The sequence below is a fragment of the Crinia signifera genome, chromosome 4 (assembly GCF_055691185.1).
Source record: "Crinia signifera chromosome 4, ASM5569118v1, whole genome shotgun sequence".
NCBI classification, from domain to species: Eukaryota; Metazoa; Chordata; class Amphibia; order Anura; family Myobatrachidae; genus Crinia; species Crinia signifera.
Genome location: NC_139220.1, coordinates 324,612,123 through 324,631,703, shown reverse-complemented (window position 1 = coordinate 324,631,703; position 19,581 = coordinate 324,612,123). Strand labels below are relative to the sequence as shown.

Here is a 19,581-nt window from a genome sequence, read left to right as displayed (position 1 = left end):
AGAGGGAAGACTACACAGCAAACATGTGAACATTAATGAGAAATAACAAAAGCCAATGACCCCCAGCCATTCATTAACTTATTAACTTATTTGGCAACACATTTTAAATCCACATATTTGCTGCATACAAAGTGCAGCAGCTGTGGAATCACTGGATTGTGGAACGTTTGCCTGGCATTAGGATGGCATCCAAGAGCTGCAGACCTTGGGTGCCCACTATCTTCATTCTCTTCCTTCTTCTGCAAGGTAAGATGTGTCCTTCTTATACTGGACCCTCTCGTACTGGACTGCGAATACTGCAGCCCATACCTACTGTGTGTAATGGGAGGACTACCGGAGTTAGGGCATGAGTCCGCATCGGTTGCGAAATAGGGAACGCAAAGGGAAATAAAGAACGTGGGAAATAAATAGGGAAACAAAGAATGTGATGGCAGATAAGAACCCCGGGGGCCCATCTAGTCTTCTCCTTTTTTAACCATATTGTTACCTCAATCCCTTTTTGATTCTTATTTCTGTGTAAGCATATCTTTATGTCTACCCCATGCTTGTTAAATTGTTCTGCTGTCCTATGGCCAGATGCACTAAGCTTCAAAAGTGATAAAATGGAGAGTGATAAACAGCCAGCCAATCAGCTCCTACCTGCCATGTCACAGACTGTGTTTGAAAAATGTCAGACAGGAGCTGATTGGTTGGTTGCTTATCACTCTTCATTTTATCACTTTGAAGCTTAGTGCAGCTGGGCCTTAGCCTCTACCACGTCTGATGGGAGCGGGCATGGGGACAGCTGGAGGGAAACTCCCCGCATTTTATGGGCGTCCCCATGAAAATGGTGGGCGATCCCCTCGGAATGGCGACGTGGCGTTCCCTACTTCGGGGCGCACATGACATCAGCGTCTGCCTCGTTTAGGGCGGCTCTCATGCATCCACTTGCATGGGTGGGGGGCATTTAGCCAGGTGGGTAGTGGGTGGTAAGCAAGAACCAACCACTGCCTAGCGAGCAGTACTGAATCAGTCACATTGTGTTTATTTAGTCTTTTAGGGCAGGCTTGTGATCTGGGCCTGGTACAATTTTATGCCCTTCTTTGTACCATCTGTATATCTGTATATGTATTTATATCCTTCTCATTTTTCAGCCATGTTTAAGTATCTTAAAAAAAGATGGACACTGAGGGCAATGACATTGTCCAGGTCAACACGGTCTAGGTAGATACCCCCCCCCCAACCCCAGAGGTATGTCCACCTGAAAAGTGGGCATGCCCTAATTTAATTGGGGCATGGCCTTGAGGGGGATCTCCATTCCTTCACTCTAAAGGCATGTCCAGCATCTCCTGGAGATTCTGCCTGCACCCAGAGACGAGGCTGTGCTTAGTGCCGGGGTGTTAGCTGTGACAGGACCCGAGTACTGTAGGAGAGTATCACACTGTAGCACTTAGCAAACATCACTGCAGAAGATCTGGCTCTTTGGTGCAGCTTATCTCTTTCCTTATTGGTCCTTGGATATTTTCCGGCCCCAACCCCTGGAATTGTCCTTTACCTTCCCTGTCCTTGGGGACGTAGGGTCTACATTTTTACCTGTCTTCAGCCCCCTCCTTTGTTATCTTCAGCCCCCTCCTCTGTACTTCTGTCTCTGGTGTGTTTGTTGGATCCTGGTCCTACCATGGCACCGCTCCTTGCACCTCTCCTGCTTTCTGCAATTTCTACTTTCTTTGCTCAACTCCTGCTCCATGGTCCCTTCCCCCATTGCCCTCCCTGGTACTCCAGTTGCTTTGTCTACTGACATTATTTCTTCAGTTTCAGCGACTGTTCGTCCTTTGAACAGTGGTCCTGGTGTTGGCGAGGCAGACACCACCAAGGTTCCTGTGCACATATATAGAGCCAGTGAGTATGGTTTAATAAATGCTTTTCATTTTGGGTCTCTCCTGAGATTCTTGAAAGTCTGTATACAGTAGGTGTGTGGGTGGTGGTGGTGGGAACAGTAAGATGGAGTTGTGCCTAGAAATCTAATGCTGTGTACACACGGGGGCGATAGGGGCTATAATCGCTGGGAATATGGTCGCAGGCGACCATATTGCCAGTGATGGAAGTGTGCCCCGGCGATAAATCGCCGGGTGCGCGCTCCCATTTTCTGCCCCATTGTAATCGTTGGTCGCAATTGCGCGGAGGACCGAAGCAATTGGAATCATCTCCAAAGTCCGAGTTTGCTTTTTATAAAAAAAAAAATGTTTTCTTCAAAATGTTTGCAGCTTTAAAAAAAAATAATTCAGAATACAACCGGCATCCCGCACCTCCGGGGAAATCGGACTGTATTGCATTCTGCTAAAAAAGTCAAGATGGAGGACAATGGTGGCAAAATATGCTAATCTATGCAACAAAATTAACAATTGTTGTTTTGAGAGTCTCTATTTTGTAGTTAAACAAATAAATGTACTTTGCATATGTGTATATTACAGACTTCTTTATATTTGTATATTCTGCTAAACTTTTCAATAAAAAGATATAAAAAAAAATCATAAACATACAGTAATGTAATGTTTCTACTGTTTTGTAGAACCACAGCAAAAGCAGTTTGGCCACGACATGAAATGACCGGATCAAATATATTTTGGTTAGCATCACAGCTAAGATCCCACCCGTTGAAGGCATACCAATTGGATAAATAATTAGCCTGCTTTTAAAGGTTTTCTGGCCATCATCTGAAGTAGATATCTGGTCCCTCATAAAAGACCAAGTAGCAGGGTTGGTACATTAGAAAATCCTAGAATACGAACTTCAGGAGAGGAACAATGAGATTTATGGTCTTCAAAAGACGATGCAGATGTACGTAGATGCTCAGATCAAAGAGAAAGGTTATTTTAATGGCAACCATGCTCCAGTCAAGCAATGAGCTATTCTACAAGCCCACCAACTCTAAGAACTCTGTGCATCTAATCCCGCTGTTGGTCACACATAGTACTCAACACTTACTGATGTTAAAGGAGAGGCTTCTTCATGGAAAGGACATGTATGATGAGGACAACTCTAAGGTCTGGAGAAGTGATCTTGAGGATCAAATTTCTACATATAAAGATAACATAAACCGTATTTACTCACAATGGGTAGAGTGGAGAAAGGCAAAAATCACTCTAAAACTAGGAGTACATAAATATTTCATGCCCCACCCACCATTCTACAGAAATGTTCCATATGGGGACGTCTATGATGAGTTGACCCAAGAGATAGACAAGCATATAATTTCTGGTCTGCTTGGCCTTGGGAATAAGAACTTTTTTAAAGATATATGTGAAGCTGTAAAGAAAAAAATGTTTGGTCTTCGGAATAGAGATCTTCTACAGCTCTTGATAACAACCTTTTACCTGGATAACTTCATCCCTTGTAACAAAGACAACCCCTCGGTCATACCTGAGTCCATGTCCATAGCATCGTTCGGTCCTATTTCACCAAGTGTTGGGTATATAGAGGATGAATCATATATCCTATATAGACCAGGTGATGATAACTCAGGGGGAGGTGAAGTTATTGGCTTCAATGTAAGAGAAGCAGACTTCTTAGATGCCTTCCAAGTTCTTTACAGCACCCATAAAGGGTCATTTGTAGGAAACCGATGGGGTGGCATGCTCCATGAAATCCAATTAAATAACAGGCGTGCCAAGTCGCTAAGATTTTGTCACAATAACTGTCATATGGTTGAAGTAACCATAGGATTTTCTAATGGGGAATCTACCGGGCCTCTCGGAAACCATCGCGGATGGTCTGTGTCTTGTGCTGACACGGGAGGAATAGACTTATACGGATTATACAAGGTCCGCTTGGTAGGAGGTGGTTGCTCCTTTGGCCTGTATCAGATTGAGTTAGATTACAAAGCCTATCCTAGGAAACCCTCTAAAATGGACACACGTCATTTCCATATTCTGGACCTTGCCAATGACCGTTTTCAATATCAATCGCTATTGGACGAGGTCAAAAGTGACTGATACCATTGGAACTACCAACCAAATATCTTACTAATGATACTTCCAATTGTTTGGAAATTCTCAAGCATGAATATTAAAACAGTACATGGAACATAAATCGGTGAAGAAAACACGGTTTCATTTCATTCATAGAGTAATGTGAAATTCAAAACAGGAAAAACAATAGTTATTTGAACTTTTTATACAGTTTACAAGCAATATACGGTTCAGTCACGGAGATTAGTGCAGACTGCTGTCCTAAAAATACAGCAAATATATTTGTAGACAATGGGTCTGATTCAGGGCTGTTTGCTAGGTGCCAGAATTCTGAAATCAATGATGATGCCAACGCTGGCTTTTTGACAGCCGACATTCCGATTGTAAGTATGCATGGTGGGGGAGGGGGGATTATCACGACGAAGAGGAGGATTAATGGTGCATGCAGGGAATACTGTTCCCAGGGGGCTCCCCAGGCCAGAGCACACTGATGTCACTACCTCTCACTTTTGTGCAGCAGCAGAATCAGGCAGCAGATTGATTGCAGGACAGTGTAGAGTGCATGTAGAGACACAGGAATATTAGGATTCATGAGCTACGGACAGAGGAGAGATGGGAGAGAAGGGAGAGCAGCCGTAAGTGACCTAGTGATGCCAGCTTCTCCTTCTATCCATTTGGGCATCTTAGTACTTTGTAATAAAATATTGTGGGTCTAGAGAGAGAGAGAGAGAGAGAGGGAGAGAGACAGGAGGTTATTCTGATTGACTCGCTTGAATAAGACTTTGGTTGGAGCGCGTTTCTTAGCCCACTGCACATGCGTACCGTTCACTTTGCGCATGTGCAGCCGAACTCCACCGTGTACGGAAGTAACTCAGCGACCAGAAATACTCTGAGTACGGTCGGACACAGTGGGCGTAATGTGGATGTATCACAGGGCACGGCATCAAAACTGGGCAAAACTGGGTGGTAACCGGGGCGTGCATGTGGTGACAACAAGTGCTGGGTGTACGGAAGAAAAAGCAAGTCTCACGCCTCGCAGCCTAGCCGCATCAGCGGGCCCGCATGGACACACAGTATATCTAAATATATAAAAGGCTAAATCCTCCTCACCTTTTTGAGGTGAAGGACCAAATGACTCCTTAAATGAAGGTTTAACCAACACTATGAATCAAGGGAGGGGGGCGCCAGAATCGCGGTGTAGCCCACACCCCCGGCCTATCACCTGGGCAGCTACAGATGCTGCTAAATAGCCCAATCCAGCTGCTGCTGCTGTAAAACCCAGTCTGGAGTTTCCGCATTATCCTCATGTGGAAATATGCTGTATTATGTGCCACTATGTATATACGATATACTGTATATATGTGGAAGCGGTACATCTGTCAGAACAGACTTAGGTCTACAGTCATTAGGTCGACCCCGGAAGGTCGACTGTCCCCAAGGTCGACAGGGTTAAAGGTCGACATGGCTCAAGGGCGACATGACTTAAGGTCGACATGGGCCAATGTCGACATGGTTTTAGGTCGACAGTCATTAGTCAACATGAGTTTTTTACTGTTTTTTTACCCGAATGTCGACACAGTTGGAGTCGAACCGCAGCCCCTCGCATCGCTCGCCATGCTTCGGGCACGGTGCCTCGCTGCACTCGGCACACTATTTTATTCTCCCACCACGCCCTAGTGGATGGTAGGGCATGAAATACCGCCTCTCGGCACATGTCAGCTCAAAAAACAGTGAAAAACCCATGTCGACATAATGACTGTCGACCTAAAACCATGTCGACCTTGGCCAATGTCGACCTTTAGTCATGTCGACCTTGAGCCATGTCGACCTTTAACCCTGTCGACCTTGTGGACAGTCGACCTTCCGGGGTCGACCTAATGACTGTCGACCTAAGTCTGGTCTGACAGATGACCGTTTCCCATATATGTATATGGAAACATTTTTTAATTCAACACAATGTCCTTTGATAATTTCCGCAAAGCACGTCTTATGTCCTGGTTCCTCAGGCTGTAAATTGCAGGATTCAGTAGTGGTGTTACCACAGTGTACAAGAGGGAAATGACCTTGCTGTAATTCAGAGAATGTCCAGAAGATGGCACTGTGTATTTAGCAATTAATGTCCCATAGTAGGCAGTGACAACTGTGATGTGGGAACTGCAGGTGGAGAAGGCTTTGTTTCTTCCCGTAGATGTGGAGATTCTCCGGATAGCGAGGATAATTCTGACATAGGTTGTAAAAATGAACGTAAACGGAAAAAACAGAAGGGGTATGGAAAATACAATAGTTCCTATATCCGTTATGGAGGTGTCTGAGCAAGATGCCTCAAGCAGAGGAGCGATGTCACAGTAGATGTGGTCAATGATATTGCACCCACAAAACTGCATGGCTGACAGTGAAAGCATGGAGGTCAGGCTGAGAAGAAAGCTCAACAACCAAGACCACACCACAAGGTGGAGACGGAGGCTGATGTCCATTATAGTGACATAATGCAGTGGTCTGCAGATGGCCACATAGCGATCATAAGACATCACTGTAAGGAGGAAACACTCCGATATTGTTGATAAGCAGCCAAAATAGTACTGTGTGACACAGCCCCTGATCGACATGGTCTTACCTGACCCTAGTAAGGTGCTTAACAAGTTAGGGACCACATTTGTGGACAACAAGATGTCCGATAAGGATAAATGAAACAGGAAAAAATACATTGGGGTGTGAAGCTGGTGGCATCTCATAACCAACCCAGCTATGAAGGTGTTCCCGGTTATGGTGAAGATGTACGTCACAGAGAATATAGCAAAAAGGGAATATTGCAGAAACCAAGAGCCCTGAATCCCTAGTAGAATAAATTCAGTGATCTCCGTTTGGTTGCACTTTTTCATAGTCATGGAAGACCATCAACTCAACAGCAGATGGTGGGAACGTTGGACTAGTGCTGAGATCTTCAGAAGGCAGCACAGCTCTCCATGAATAACATCACTGTTGTGGTGGGAAAATGCTCATTGTGGTTCCTGATTGTCCACAATGTCTGCTCCAGGGTCTGAGGAGTCACTAGTGTCCTCCACACAAAGTAGGCTTGGTTTACAGAGATGGTATACGCTGCCCATTGTGATTTCCACCAAGGTTGTCAGCCTTCGAAGAGATGTCTACTTGAACAATGTGTTAATCCCAAAAGTTCTACATTTTACTGAAATGAAAAAGGGGGATATGACATGTAAGTGAAGCACAGAAGTCTAAGAAATAGGTTGTTCACAAGAGTATAGTGTTCAGTGTCATCTAGTATGTATTTACTAATGAATATATTTTCCTTATTTTATATTTATTGATGATCAGCAGCCATGGTTTTGGTTCCCAGCATGGAAATACATTACTGCACTGGAGGATTTAGGAAAGAACATTAGCTATATCTTGGGTCTTGTGTCCCTCCTCTGCGAATCCATCTTCCCTGGGACACCTTTGGAAAAATTGTTCCGCATGGAGAGGCTCTTGCAACGTGAGGGAGAATCTTCTCTCTATTGCACATGCTCCATCTTTCCAAATATCACTGGGAAGATGTAGTAAGATGGTCCTACTTCCCGAAGCAAGGTCCCTCCCTTGTATCTGTCCTGGCTGAGGTGGCTTACGGAATTCTTCTGTGGAACAGATTTCCCCTACAATTACTATTTTGTTGATATACATTTTTGTAGGTGGTGTGGCCATAACCTCTGGTTAGGCCACGCCCCCTACAGTACCCGTGCCCATTGCCTCTTTCCTTGCCCCCTGTACTGAAATCCATGTGTGGCTCTTTTTTTCTTAGACGCTCCCATCTTGGCAAATTCACCCATAGGAGTCTGCAGTAGCATCAGAGGTCAAAATTGCCTGGAGTGACCTTCATTGCCCGAATCTCCAGGTAGAGGCAAATAATCCACATAAGCCTAACGTTTATTAAAGGCTCCCAATTAAGGGTACATAGTACTAAATACACCTGCCCATAAGCAATCCTCATAGCTTTAATCCAACATTACATTTTTGATGTAGGGATGATGGAGGATAAAGGTTTTATGTGCCTTAAAGATGACAGGGCAATCAGCCTAGATCTACTTGTTAAAGCCTGTATTACTATAGAGAGCTGTCCTAGGTCCATTCCACTGTGACTAGGGAAGAAGATTATGGAGTTGGAGATGGGATTAGGGAAGTATTATGGCATGGGAATTTTGGCTGGCAGAAGCCCTAATTGTGATAGAGGAACCTGAAAGGAACCAAGGGCAGAAATGAAGTGCACACAATGGTTTGCATTCCTAAATGAGATTTTCCCATGTCTTCCTTAAGATGTTCCTTGGCATGATTTCCAAAGCCATGAAGCTAGTATGGTTGAGACTGAACATCTGCATCTCACCTTCGGACACGTCATTGCCAAGAAGAACAAGGCTTGTGGGGGTATTGTCGATTAGTACCTTTTGCTTCTTCTAGTGCTCTTTGTGTGCTGTCTTCAAGCTGCTCCAGATCAGGTGGAAGGATGCTGCATAACTGGAATAAGAGGTGATTATTGGGTATCCTGGAAATGCCATATTGTCCCATACAGGCGCAGATTGGGCTGGTGGGACATCCGGCTTCCCTGACTGGGCTGGTCCCATTGTCCCCTCAGTGGCTGCGAGTCACCCCTACTTTTGGGTAGCATTAGCTCCACCTCTTACTGATAGAGTTGGTGGCAAAACGGAGGGTTTGCAGGTGGGGAGGAGGCAACAGCACCATGCAGGACATACAGTATACAGTATATGGTGGGGCAGATGGCAGCATGTGTACATAGAGTATACAGTATATGGTGGGGCAGATGGCAGCATGTGTACATAGAGTATGCAGTATATGGTGGGGCAGATGGCCCCATGCAGGACATATAGATGGTGGGGCAGATTACACCATGCAGGACATACAGATGGTGGGGCAGATGGCACCATGCCGGGCTTATAGATGGTGGTGTATCTGGCACCATGCAGGACATATAGATGGTGGGGTAGATGGCAGCATGTAGGACATATAGATGGTGGGGCGGATGGCAGCATGCAGGACATATAGATGGTGGGGCAGATGGCAGCATGCAGGACATATACATGGTGGGGCAGATGGCACCTTGCAGGACATATAGATGGTGGGGCAGATGGCACCATGCAGGGCTTATAGATGGTGGTGTATCTGGCACCATGCAGGACATATAGATGGTGGGGTAGATGGCAGCATGTAGGACATATAGATGGTGGGGCGGATGGCAGCATGCAGGACATATAGATGGTGGGGCAGATGGCAGCATGCAGGACATATAGATGGTGGGGCAGATGGCACCTTGCAGGACATATAGATGGTGGGGCAGATGGCACCTTGCAGGACATATAGATGGTGGGGCAGATGGCAGAATGCAGGACATATAGATGGTGGGGTAGATGGCAGCATGCAGGACATATAGATGGTGGGGTAGATGGCAGCATGCAGGACATATAGATGGTGGGGCAGATGGCACCTTGCAGGACATATAGATGGTGGGGCAGATGGCACCTTGCAGGACATATAGATTGTGGGGCAGTTGGCACCTTGCAGGACATATAGAAGGTGGGGTAGATGGCACCTTGCCGGACATATAGAAGGTGGGGTAGATGGCAGCATGCAGGACATATAGATGGTGGGGCAGATGGCGCCATGTAGGACATACAGATGGTGGGGCAGATGGCACTATGCAGGACATATAGATGGTGGGGCAGATGGCACCTTGCAGGACATATAGATGGTGGGGCAGATGGCAGAATGCAGGACATATAGATGGTGGGGTAGATGGCAGCATGCAGGACATATAGATGGTGGGGTAGATGGCAGCATGCAGGACATATAGATGGTGGGGCAGATGGCACCTTGCAGGACATATAGATGGTGGGGCAGATGGCACCTTGCAGGACATATAGATTGTGGGGCAGTTGGCACCTTGCAGGACATATAGAAGGTGGGGTAGATGGCACCTTGCCGGATATATAGAAGGTGGGGTAGATGGCAGCATGCAGGACATATAGATGGTGGGGCAGATGGCGCCATGTAGGACATACAGATGGTGGGGCAGATGGCACTATGCAGGACATATAGATGGTGGGGCAGATGGCAGAATGCAGGACATATAGATGGTGGGGTAGATGGCACCTTGCAGGACATATAGATGGTGGGGCAGATGGCACCTTGCAGGACATATAGATGGTGGGGCAGATGGCACCTTGCAGGACATATAGATGGTGGGGCAGATGGAACCTTGCCGGACATATAGAAGGTGGGGTAGATGGCAGCATGCAGGACATATAGATGGTGGGGCAGATGGCGCCATGTAGGACATACAGATGGCACTATGCAGGACATATAGATGTTGGGGCAGATGGCAGAATGCAGGACATATAGATGGTGGGGTAGATGGCACCTTGCAGGACATATAGATGGTGGGGCAGATGGCACCTTGCAGGACATATAGATGGTGGGGTAGATGGCATCTTGCAGAACATATAGATGGTGTGGCAGATGGCACCTTGCAGAACATATAGATGGTGAGGTAGATGGCAGCATGCAGGACATATAGAAGGTGGGGTAGATGGCAGCATGCAGAACATATAGATGGTGGGGCAGATGGCAGCATGCAGGACATATAGATGGTGGGGAAGATGGCACCTTGCAGGACATATAGATGGTGGGGCAGATGGCACCTTGCAGAACATATAGATGGTGGGGCAGATGGCAGCATGCAGGACATATAGATGGTGGGGCAGATGGCACCTTGCAGGACATATAGAAGGTGGGGTAGATGGCAGCATGCAGGACATATAGATGGTGGGGCAGATGACACCATGCAAGACATATAGATGGTGGGGTAGATGGCCCCATGCAGGACATATAGATGGTGGGGCAGATGGCACCTTGCAGGACATATAGATGGTGGGGTAGATGGCAGCATGCAGAACATATAGATGGTGGGGCAGATGGCACCTTGCAGGACATATAGATGGTGGGGTAGATGGCAGCATGCAGAACATATAGATGGTGGGGCAGATGGCACCTTGCAGGACATATAGATGGTGGGGTAGATGGCACCATGCAGGACATATAGATGGTGGGGCAGATGACACCTTGCAGGACATATAGATGGTGGGGTAGATGGCACCATGCAGGACATATAGATGGTGGGGCAGATGGCAGCATGCAGAACATATAGATGGTGGGGTAGATGGCATCTTGCAGGACATATAGATGGTGGGGCAGATGGCACCTTGCAGGACATATAGAAGGTGGGGCAGATGGCACCTTGCAGGACATATAGAAGGTGGGGTAGATGGCAGCATGCAGGACATATAGATGGTGGGGCAGATGACACCATGCAAGACATATAGATGGTGGGGTAGATGGCCCCATGCAGGACATATAGATGGTGGGGCAGATGGCACCTTGCAGGACATATAGATGGTGGGGTAGATGGCAGCATGCAGAACATATAGATGGTGGGGCAGATGGCACCTTGCAGGACATATAGATGGTGGGGTAGATGGCAGCATGCAGAACATATAGATGGTGGGGCAGATGGCACCTTGCAGGACATATAGATGGTGGGGTAGATGGCACCATGCAGGACATATAGATGGTGGGGCAGATGGCAGCATGCAGAACATATAGATGGTGGGGTAGATGGCATCTTGCAGGACATATAGATGGTGGGGCAGATGGCACCTTGCAGGACATATAGAAGGTGGGGTAGATGGCAGCATGCAGGACATATAGATGGTGGGGCAGATGGCAGCATGCAGGACATACAGATGGTGGGGTAGATGGCACCATGCAGGACATATAGATGGTGGGGTAGATGGCAGAATGCAGGACATATAGATGGTGGGGCAGATGGCACCATGCAGGACATATAGATGGTGGGGCAGATGGCACCTTGCAGGACATATAGATGGTGGGGCAGATGGCAGCATGCAGAACATATAGATGGTGGGGCAGATGGCAGCATGCAGGACATATAGATGGTGGGGAAGATGGCACCTTGCAGGACATATAGATGGTGGGGCAGATGGCACCTTGCAGGACATATAGATGGTGGGGTAGATGACACCATGCAGGACAAATAGATGGTGGGGCAGATGGCACCTTGCAGGACATACAGATGGTGGGGCAGATGGCAGCATGCAGAACATATAGATGGTGGGGCAGATGGCAGCATGCAGGACATATAGATGGTGGGGAAGATGGCACCTTGCAGGACATATAGATGGTGGGGCAGATGGCACCTTGCAGGACATATAGATGGTGGGGTAGATGACACCATGCAGGACAAATAGATGGTGGGGCAGATGGCACCTTGCAGGACATATAGAAGGTGGGGCAGATGGCAGCATGCAGGACATATAGATGGTGGGGCAGATGGCACCTTGCAGGACATATAGATGGTGGGGTAGATGACACCATGCAAGACATATAGATGGTGGGGTAGATGGCACCTTGCAGGACATATAGATGGTGGGGTAGATGGCACCTTGCAGGACATATAGATGGTGGGGTAGATGGCAGCATGCAGGACATATAGATGGTGGGGCAGATGGCAGCATGCAGGACATATAGATGGTGGGGTAGATGGCAGCATGTAGGACATATAGATGGTGGGCAGATGGCAGCATGCAGGACATATAGATGGTGGGGTAGATGGCAGCATGCAGGACATATAGATGGTGGGGCAGATGGCACCTTGCAGGACATATAGATGGTGGGGCAGATGGCACCATGCAGGGCATATAGATGGTGGGGCAGATGGCACCTTGCAGGACATATAGATGGTGGGGCAGATGGCACCTTGCAGGACATATAGATGGTGGGGCAGATGACACCATGCAGGACATATAGATGGTGGGGTAGATGGCACCATGCAGGACATATAGATGGTGGGGTAGATGGCACCTTGCAGGACATATAGATGGTGGGGTAGATGGCACCTTGCAGGACATATAGATGGTGGGGTAGATGGCAGCATGCAGGACATATAGATGGTGGGGCAGATGGCACCATGCAGGGCATATAGATGGTGGGGCAGATGGCACCTTGCAGGACATATAGATGGTGGGGCAGATGGCACCTTGCAGGACATATAGATGGTGGGGCAGATGACACCATGCAGGACATATAGATGGTGGGGTAGATGGCACCATGCAGGACATATAGATGGTGGGGTAGATGGCACCATGCAGGACATATAGATGGTGAGGTAGATGGCACCTTGCAGGACATATAGATGGTGGGGCAGATGGCACCATGCAGGACATATAGATGGTGGGGCAGATGGCAGCATGTAGGACATATAGATGGTGGGGTAGATGGCACCTTGCAGGACATATAGATGGTGAGGTAGATGGCAGCATGCAGGACATATAGATGGTGGGGTAGATGGCACCATGCAGGACATATAGATGGTGGGGCAGATGGCAGCATGCAGGACATATAGAAGGTGGGGCAGATGGCAGCATGCAGGACATATAGATGGTGGGGCAGATGGCACCATGCAGGACATACAGATGGTGTGGCAGATGGCAGCATGCAGGACATATAGAAGGTGGGGCAGATGGCAGCATGCAGGACATATAGATGGTGGGGCAGATGACACCATGCAGGACATATAGATGGTGGGGCAGATGGCACCATGCAGGACATATAGATGGTGAGGTAGATGGCAGCATGCAGGACATATAGATGGTGGGGCAGATGGTACCATGCAGGACATACAGATGGTGTGGCAGATGGCAGCATGCAGGACATATAGAAGGTGGGGCAGATGGCAGCATGCAGGACATATAGATGGTGGGGCAGATGGCACCATGCAGGACATACAGATGGTGTGGCAGATGGCAGCATGCAGGACATATAGAAGGTGGGGCAGATGGCAGCATGCAGGACATATAGATGGTGGGGCAGATGACACCATGCAGGACATATAGATGGTGGGGCAGATGGCACCATGCAGGACATACAGATGGTGGGGCAGATGGCAGCATGCAGGACATATAGATGGTGGGGCAGATGGCACCTTGCAGGACATATAGATGGTGGGGTAGATGGCACCTTGCAGGACATATAGATGGTGGGGCAGATGGCACCTTGCAGGACATATAGATGGTGGGGTAGATGGCGCCATGTAGGACATACAGATGGTGGGGCAGATGGCACCTTGCAGGACATATAGATGGTGAGGTAGATGGCAGCATGCAGGACATATAGATGGTGGGGCAGATGGCACCATGCAGGACATATAGAAGGTGGGTAGATGGCAGCATGCAGGACATATAGATGGTGGGGTAGATGGCAGCATGCAGGACATATAGAAGGTGGGGCAGATGGCCCCATGCAGGACATATAGATGGTGGGGCAGATGGCAGCATGCAGAACATATAGATGGTGGGGTAGATGGCGGCATGCAGGACATATAGATGGTGGGGTAGATGGCACCTTGCAGGACATATAGATGGTGGGGTAGATGGCACCTTGCAGGACATATAGAAGGTGGGCAGATGGCAGCATGCAGGACATATAGATGGTGGGGTAGATGGCACCTTGCAGGACATATAGATGGTGGGGTAGATGGCAGCATGCAGGACATATAGAAGGTGGGGTAGATGTCAGCATGCAGGACATATAGATGGTGGGGCAGATGGCACCATGCAGGACATATAGATGGTGGGGCAGATGGCACCTTGCAGGACATATAGATGGTGGGGCAGATGGCACCTTGCAGGACATATAGATGGTGGGGTAGATGGCACCTTGCAGGACATATAGATGGTGGGGTAGATGGCACCTTGCAGGACATATAGATGGTGGGGTAGATGGCACCTTGCAGGACATATAGATGGTGGGGTAGATGGCAGCATGCAGGACATATAGATGGTGGGGTAGATGGCACCTTGCAGGATATGTAGATGGTGGGGCAGATGGCAGCATGCAGGACATATAGATGGTGGGGCAGATGGCACCTTGCAGGACATATAGAAGGTGGGGTAGATGGCCCCATGCAGGACATATAGATGGTGGGGCAGATGGCACCTTGCAGGACATATAGATGGTGGGGCAGATGGCAGCATGCAGGACATATAGATGGTGGGGCAGATGGCACCTTGCAGGACATATAGATGGTGGGGTAGATGGCAGCATGCAGGACATATAGATGGTGGGGCAGATGGCACCTTGCAGGACATATAGATGGTGGGGCAGATGGCACCTTGCAGGACATATAGATGGTGGGGCAGATGGCAGCATGCAGGACATATAGATGGTGGGGTAGATGGCAGCATGCAGAACATATAGATGGTGGGGTAGATGGCAGCATGTGTACATATAGATGGTGGGGTAGATGTCAGCATGCAGGACATATAGATGGTGGGGCAGATGGCACCATGCAGGACATATAGAAGGTGGGGTAGATGGCAGCATGCAGGACATATAGATGGTTGGGCAGATGGCGCCATGTAGGACATACAGATGGTGGGGCAGATGGCACCATGCAGGACATATAGATGGTGGGCAGATGGTGTTTCGCCGGGATCGGCTTCATCAGTATGGCGCATACTGAAGATGCCGATCCCGGTGGAACACGTGTCTAAACGGACACCCCAGCAACAGTAGCAGCGGCGTTACCGGACCAGAGACCTTCCACACTGTGAACCTCAACCAGCCGCAGCTGAATTTCCCCCTGGACTCTACGCACCAACGCCTGGCGGCGGCGTCCCAGGTACCAGTGTCCTCTATCTGCGCCTGGCAGTGGAGCAACACTTTTCTTATTACAACAAACTGCTACAAACACTCATCTCTACATTGTAACAAGTGGTGATTCTATCTTTGCTAGCAAGTTTATGCAGTAGCCAGCATAGGAGCTGTGCTACAATTAGAGTCAGCAGCAGTGTGGATACTAGAGAACCCTATTTGACATTTACCACCAGAAACCAGCAGGCAATTTAAGCTAAGCATAGAGGCATTTAACCCAACATTTACTCAATACTACCTCAGGCCTAAAATTCCAGATATACAAGGAACTTCAAATAGATTAAAATAACGTATATCTGCCAATTATATCTGCCATTTGAGCCTCATTAACTACTAATTGCTTCCACCCCTTCTTCCCAATCTCCAACTTCCCGTCTCCTCCCCCCCTCTCATTATTTTCCTTAACCCCTGTTATGTCATGATTACAGCAATTTTGAGGACAAGTACTTAGCTGTAAATCCATTGGTGGCTACACAAGTCGGGTGTCCAGTCAGCTATTAATGCTCTAACCGCAGTTAACCAGGCAATTTGAATATTGGGAAGTAATCCTTAAGAAATACCACCATACCTCACTGGAACTGTCCAAAAACTTCCAGAACTTGGAAGCTAAGCAAGGACGGGCCAGAATAGTATTCTTGTGGGAGACCCCTGAATAACACCTGGTGTGGTATTAATAGAAGGTAGATGTATCCCTAAATAAATTGCACTGGACACGCCTACTGCATGAGCAATAGAAGCTGTAAAAATACCAAAAGTACCGTTGCTGGGGCAACATATATCCCTACAGGTTATTTAAACCTACTGGGTATCCAAACCCAGAATACAAGGGACTAAAACCATTTATTTTCGCCCATAATCACATTGTCCATATATCAATGATGATAAGGACGTAATGCGCTGAATGGAGAGTAAGGTGTGAAAAGTGCCATCACACTACATTTTATGTACTATATGTTTCTTACATTGGTGCCCTTTTCTCACCCTTTGTACTCTTTTTCTCTAATCTTTCAAAACCTTGGTCATTCTATATTAAAAGATCGAAATAAATGCTAAGTTTTAAGTTACTTCATATATACAAAAACAAGAGTGCGCCCACAAAGCCTTTTTTCTGTCTTCTGTTTGCCCTCTTCCGAGCAAACAAAAAAAAACCCACTCAGTTGTCATACTGAAATCGTGGGCGCACCACCAATCATTGACTATTAGAATTTACTCATCATAGTCCGTACGTTGGTCATCCTAATAACAACTAATCAATAGATGTCAGTGCGGCTCCAAACCCCACCCTGCATTCCAATATATGGCTGAGCAATATATTGCTCAGTTTCTCCTTTTCATCAGCGACCAGAGATGGTCGCTGATGAAAGGGAACCTCTGCTGGCGGTGCCGCAGAGGTAATCAGCTGGTCGCAGGAGCAAACTCCTGGGACCAGCGATTAGAACGGTGCTGAAAACGGGAGCGCGCACCCGGCGATGTGCCGGGGCACACTCCCAATCACTGGCACTAAGGTCGCCTGCGACCATATTTCCAGCGATTTCAGCCCCTATCGTCCCCGTGTGTACACAGCTTTAGATGGACAAGACCATGTGCACTGCAGGTGGGGCAGATATAACTTGTGCAGAGAGAATTAGATTTGGGTGGGGTTTTACTTCTAAGTGAGATCTATATTGCAGTGTAAAAATAAAGAAGCCAGTATTTACCCTGCACAGAAACAAAATAACTCACCCAAATCGAATTCTCTCTGTACATGTTACATCTGCCCCACCTGCAGTGTACATGGTTTTGTCCATCTAAGAAGGAATTTGTCAGAAAGAGTGAACTAGAATAAGGCCCACTGTCCAGTGTGTACCCAGTTTAAGCATTCTCTGTGGCTCACGTACAGCTGATGTTCACAGTCACACATAGGGCCTTATTCTGCTTGGTGCGGTCCGTTCTGTCTTCTTTTGGAGGGCGCTTTTTAGCTATCTGCACATGCAACGCAATGCGCACGTGCAACGTAGTGTGTGCGCACTCGTTCTCACCAACACCGTGTAGAAATGTGCACCGAACTCCCTCTGGAAATATGGGCGTTACATGGGCGTCATGTGGGCGTACACAACGGTGCGGTTTCCAAGTGGGAAAAACTGGGCGTAAATCTGGGCGTACACGAACAGTGGTAGGTGTGCATTCGGACCGGGCACTGCGTGCAAGCGAACCAACACGGCAGAAATCTCCGGAGTCCATAAGCAAGTTTCAGTTCTCGGAGAGCACTGGTTCATGCGCTAGGCATTCGGATCGCCCAATTAGTACGCCCGCACCTTAAGCACTCGCAGCTGACCACAATACAATCCAGTCCTCTACTCATTAGTGATCAATTACACTCTTTTCACAGGTTCAATTGGAACCACTAAGACAGGTAAAGGGGCAACAATGAAGTAATGAAACTTAACATGATGTAAGGGTTAATCTAAAGTGCAAGTAATGTGTTACAAGTGTCAATTAGGAATTAATTGATTACATTAAAAATAATATTTATGTTATGAGGTAGCCTAATTGGATAAATGTGTCATGTTGCTGAAGCATGACTTCCAAATAGATTACTGAGGATTGCGGAAATACACCAACTCGGTGCGTACGGTCAGCTTCCCGTCTGTTCGGACGCAGTAAGACCGTGCAGAATCTTTGTGTTCCGACCGCACACGCACGTTTGGATGCAGTCTGAAGACATACCCTCTTCTTAGCCAGTCCGTCCGAAGGGATGCGGACGACCTGTGGGCGTGTGTTCTTAGAATGTCCGCCGTGCATGGCGTTCGGTCATTTCCGAAAGAAGTCGGAACGGACCGCAGCAAGCAGAATAAGGCCCATAGAGATTTAGCTTACAAAAGAAATAAAAAAGCATGCAAATGGACAAATCCATGCTGCACTACAGATGGGGCAGCTGTAACATGTGCAGAGAGAGTTAGATTTAGGTGGGGAGTGTTCAAACTGAAATCTAAATGACAGTGTAAGAATAAAGCTGTCTAACATATGTGGGCTCCATGCAAAAGCCGCCAGTATTTACCCTGCACAGAAAAAATATCAATGTATTTGCTACCCCTGCATAGCAGCATGGTTCGTTCCAGACGCAAATGTTCAGGCTTTTTTTGCGTTGCTGAATCTGACCCTGTACTGTCGATTCACAATGTAGAAAGACAGAGTAGGGAAATCTGCCGCACAGGACTCCTGAATATCCAAGTCCCCCTCATTGTATGAGCAGTAAACTGTAGTTGTTGGTACTTTGTAGGGGTGTGGCAGTGGCTTAACTACTGTAAGGCAGCCCCAGCTGCCGCTTGGGGGAGCAAGTGGCAGTGGGATCTGTGTGGGCGCCAGCACCCGCTCGACACACTTACATGCTGCTGCCTGCCACTGCCCACTGACTGAGCACCGGAGGCGTGTCAGCCGCAGCGTGAGTGCGGCCATGGCAGAGATGACAAATCCCCCCACTGGTTCAATTGACTGTACACAGAGCAGGGGGGGGGGGGGGGGGGGCACAAGCTTTTTGGAAGGGGGGGCAAAATTTATAGTTACACCACTGGGGTGTGCTACCACTGACATTGTCTTCCCTTGTTAAAATCTAACTTTACCAAAGAGTGTCCTGGTGCGGTGCACCAAAGAGAAATAACTAGCAACAATAACATGTAACCTTTATTGGAAATAGTTATTAAAAACTGCGCAATATAAAAAACATATACCAATGACTAACAAAGAGAAGGTGGTGCGTGTTTAAAACCAGCATGTGCGGGGACTGCCTGTGTGTATCATGAGTCTCGATTGTATTAATGTGACTTGTACGTTCCGAGATTTGTCCGTTTGTTGTAGCAGTGTCTCT

General features: G+C 47.7%; 2 protein-coding genes across 2 annotated transcripts; one reads left to right on the top strand and one right to left on the bottom strand.

Annotated features, from left to right (window-relative positions):
- Window positions 1-125: 125 nt before the first annotated feature.
- On the top strand, window positions 126-4,654 carry LOC146075985 (uncharacterized). Its single transcript, XM_083185736.1, has 3 exons — window positions 126-246; window positions 1,792-1,878; window positions 2,549-4,654. The coding sequence occupies exon 3, from the start codon at window positions 2,826-2,828 to the stop codon at window positions 3,969-3,971; it is 1,146 nt and encodes a 381-aa protein (XP_083041862.1). The 5' UTR covers window positions 126-246; window positions 1,792-1,878; window positions 2,549-2,825; the 3' UTR covers window positions 3,972-4,654.
- A 1,236-nt stretch (window positions 4,655-5,890) lies between these two features.
- Window positions 5,891-6,832, bottom strand: LOC146073397 (olfactory receptor 11A1-like). The gene has a single exon (XM_083180575.1). The coding sequence runs from the start codon at window positions 6,830-6,832 to the stop codon at window positions 5,891-5,893; it is 942 nt and encodes a 313-aa protein (XP_083036701.1).
- Window positions 6,833-19,581: the final 12,749 nt, after the last annotated feature.

What these genes read in the sequence shown, in the direction of transcription:
- LOC146075985 (XM_083185736.1), top strand. Translation starts at nt 2,826, where the DNA reads ATGCTCAGATCAAAGAGAAAGGTTATTTTAATGGCAACCATGCTCCAG.
- LOC146073397 (XM_083180575.1), bottom strand. Translation starts at nt 6,832, where the DNA reads ATGACTATGAAAAAGTGCAACCAAACGGAGATCACTGAATTTATTCTA.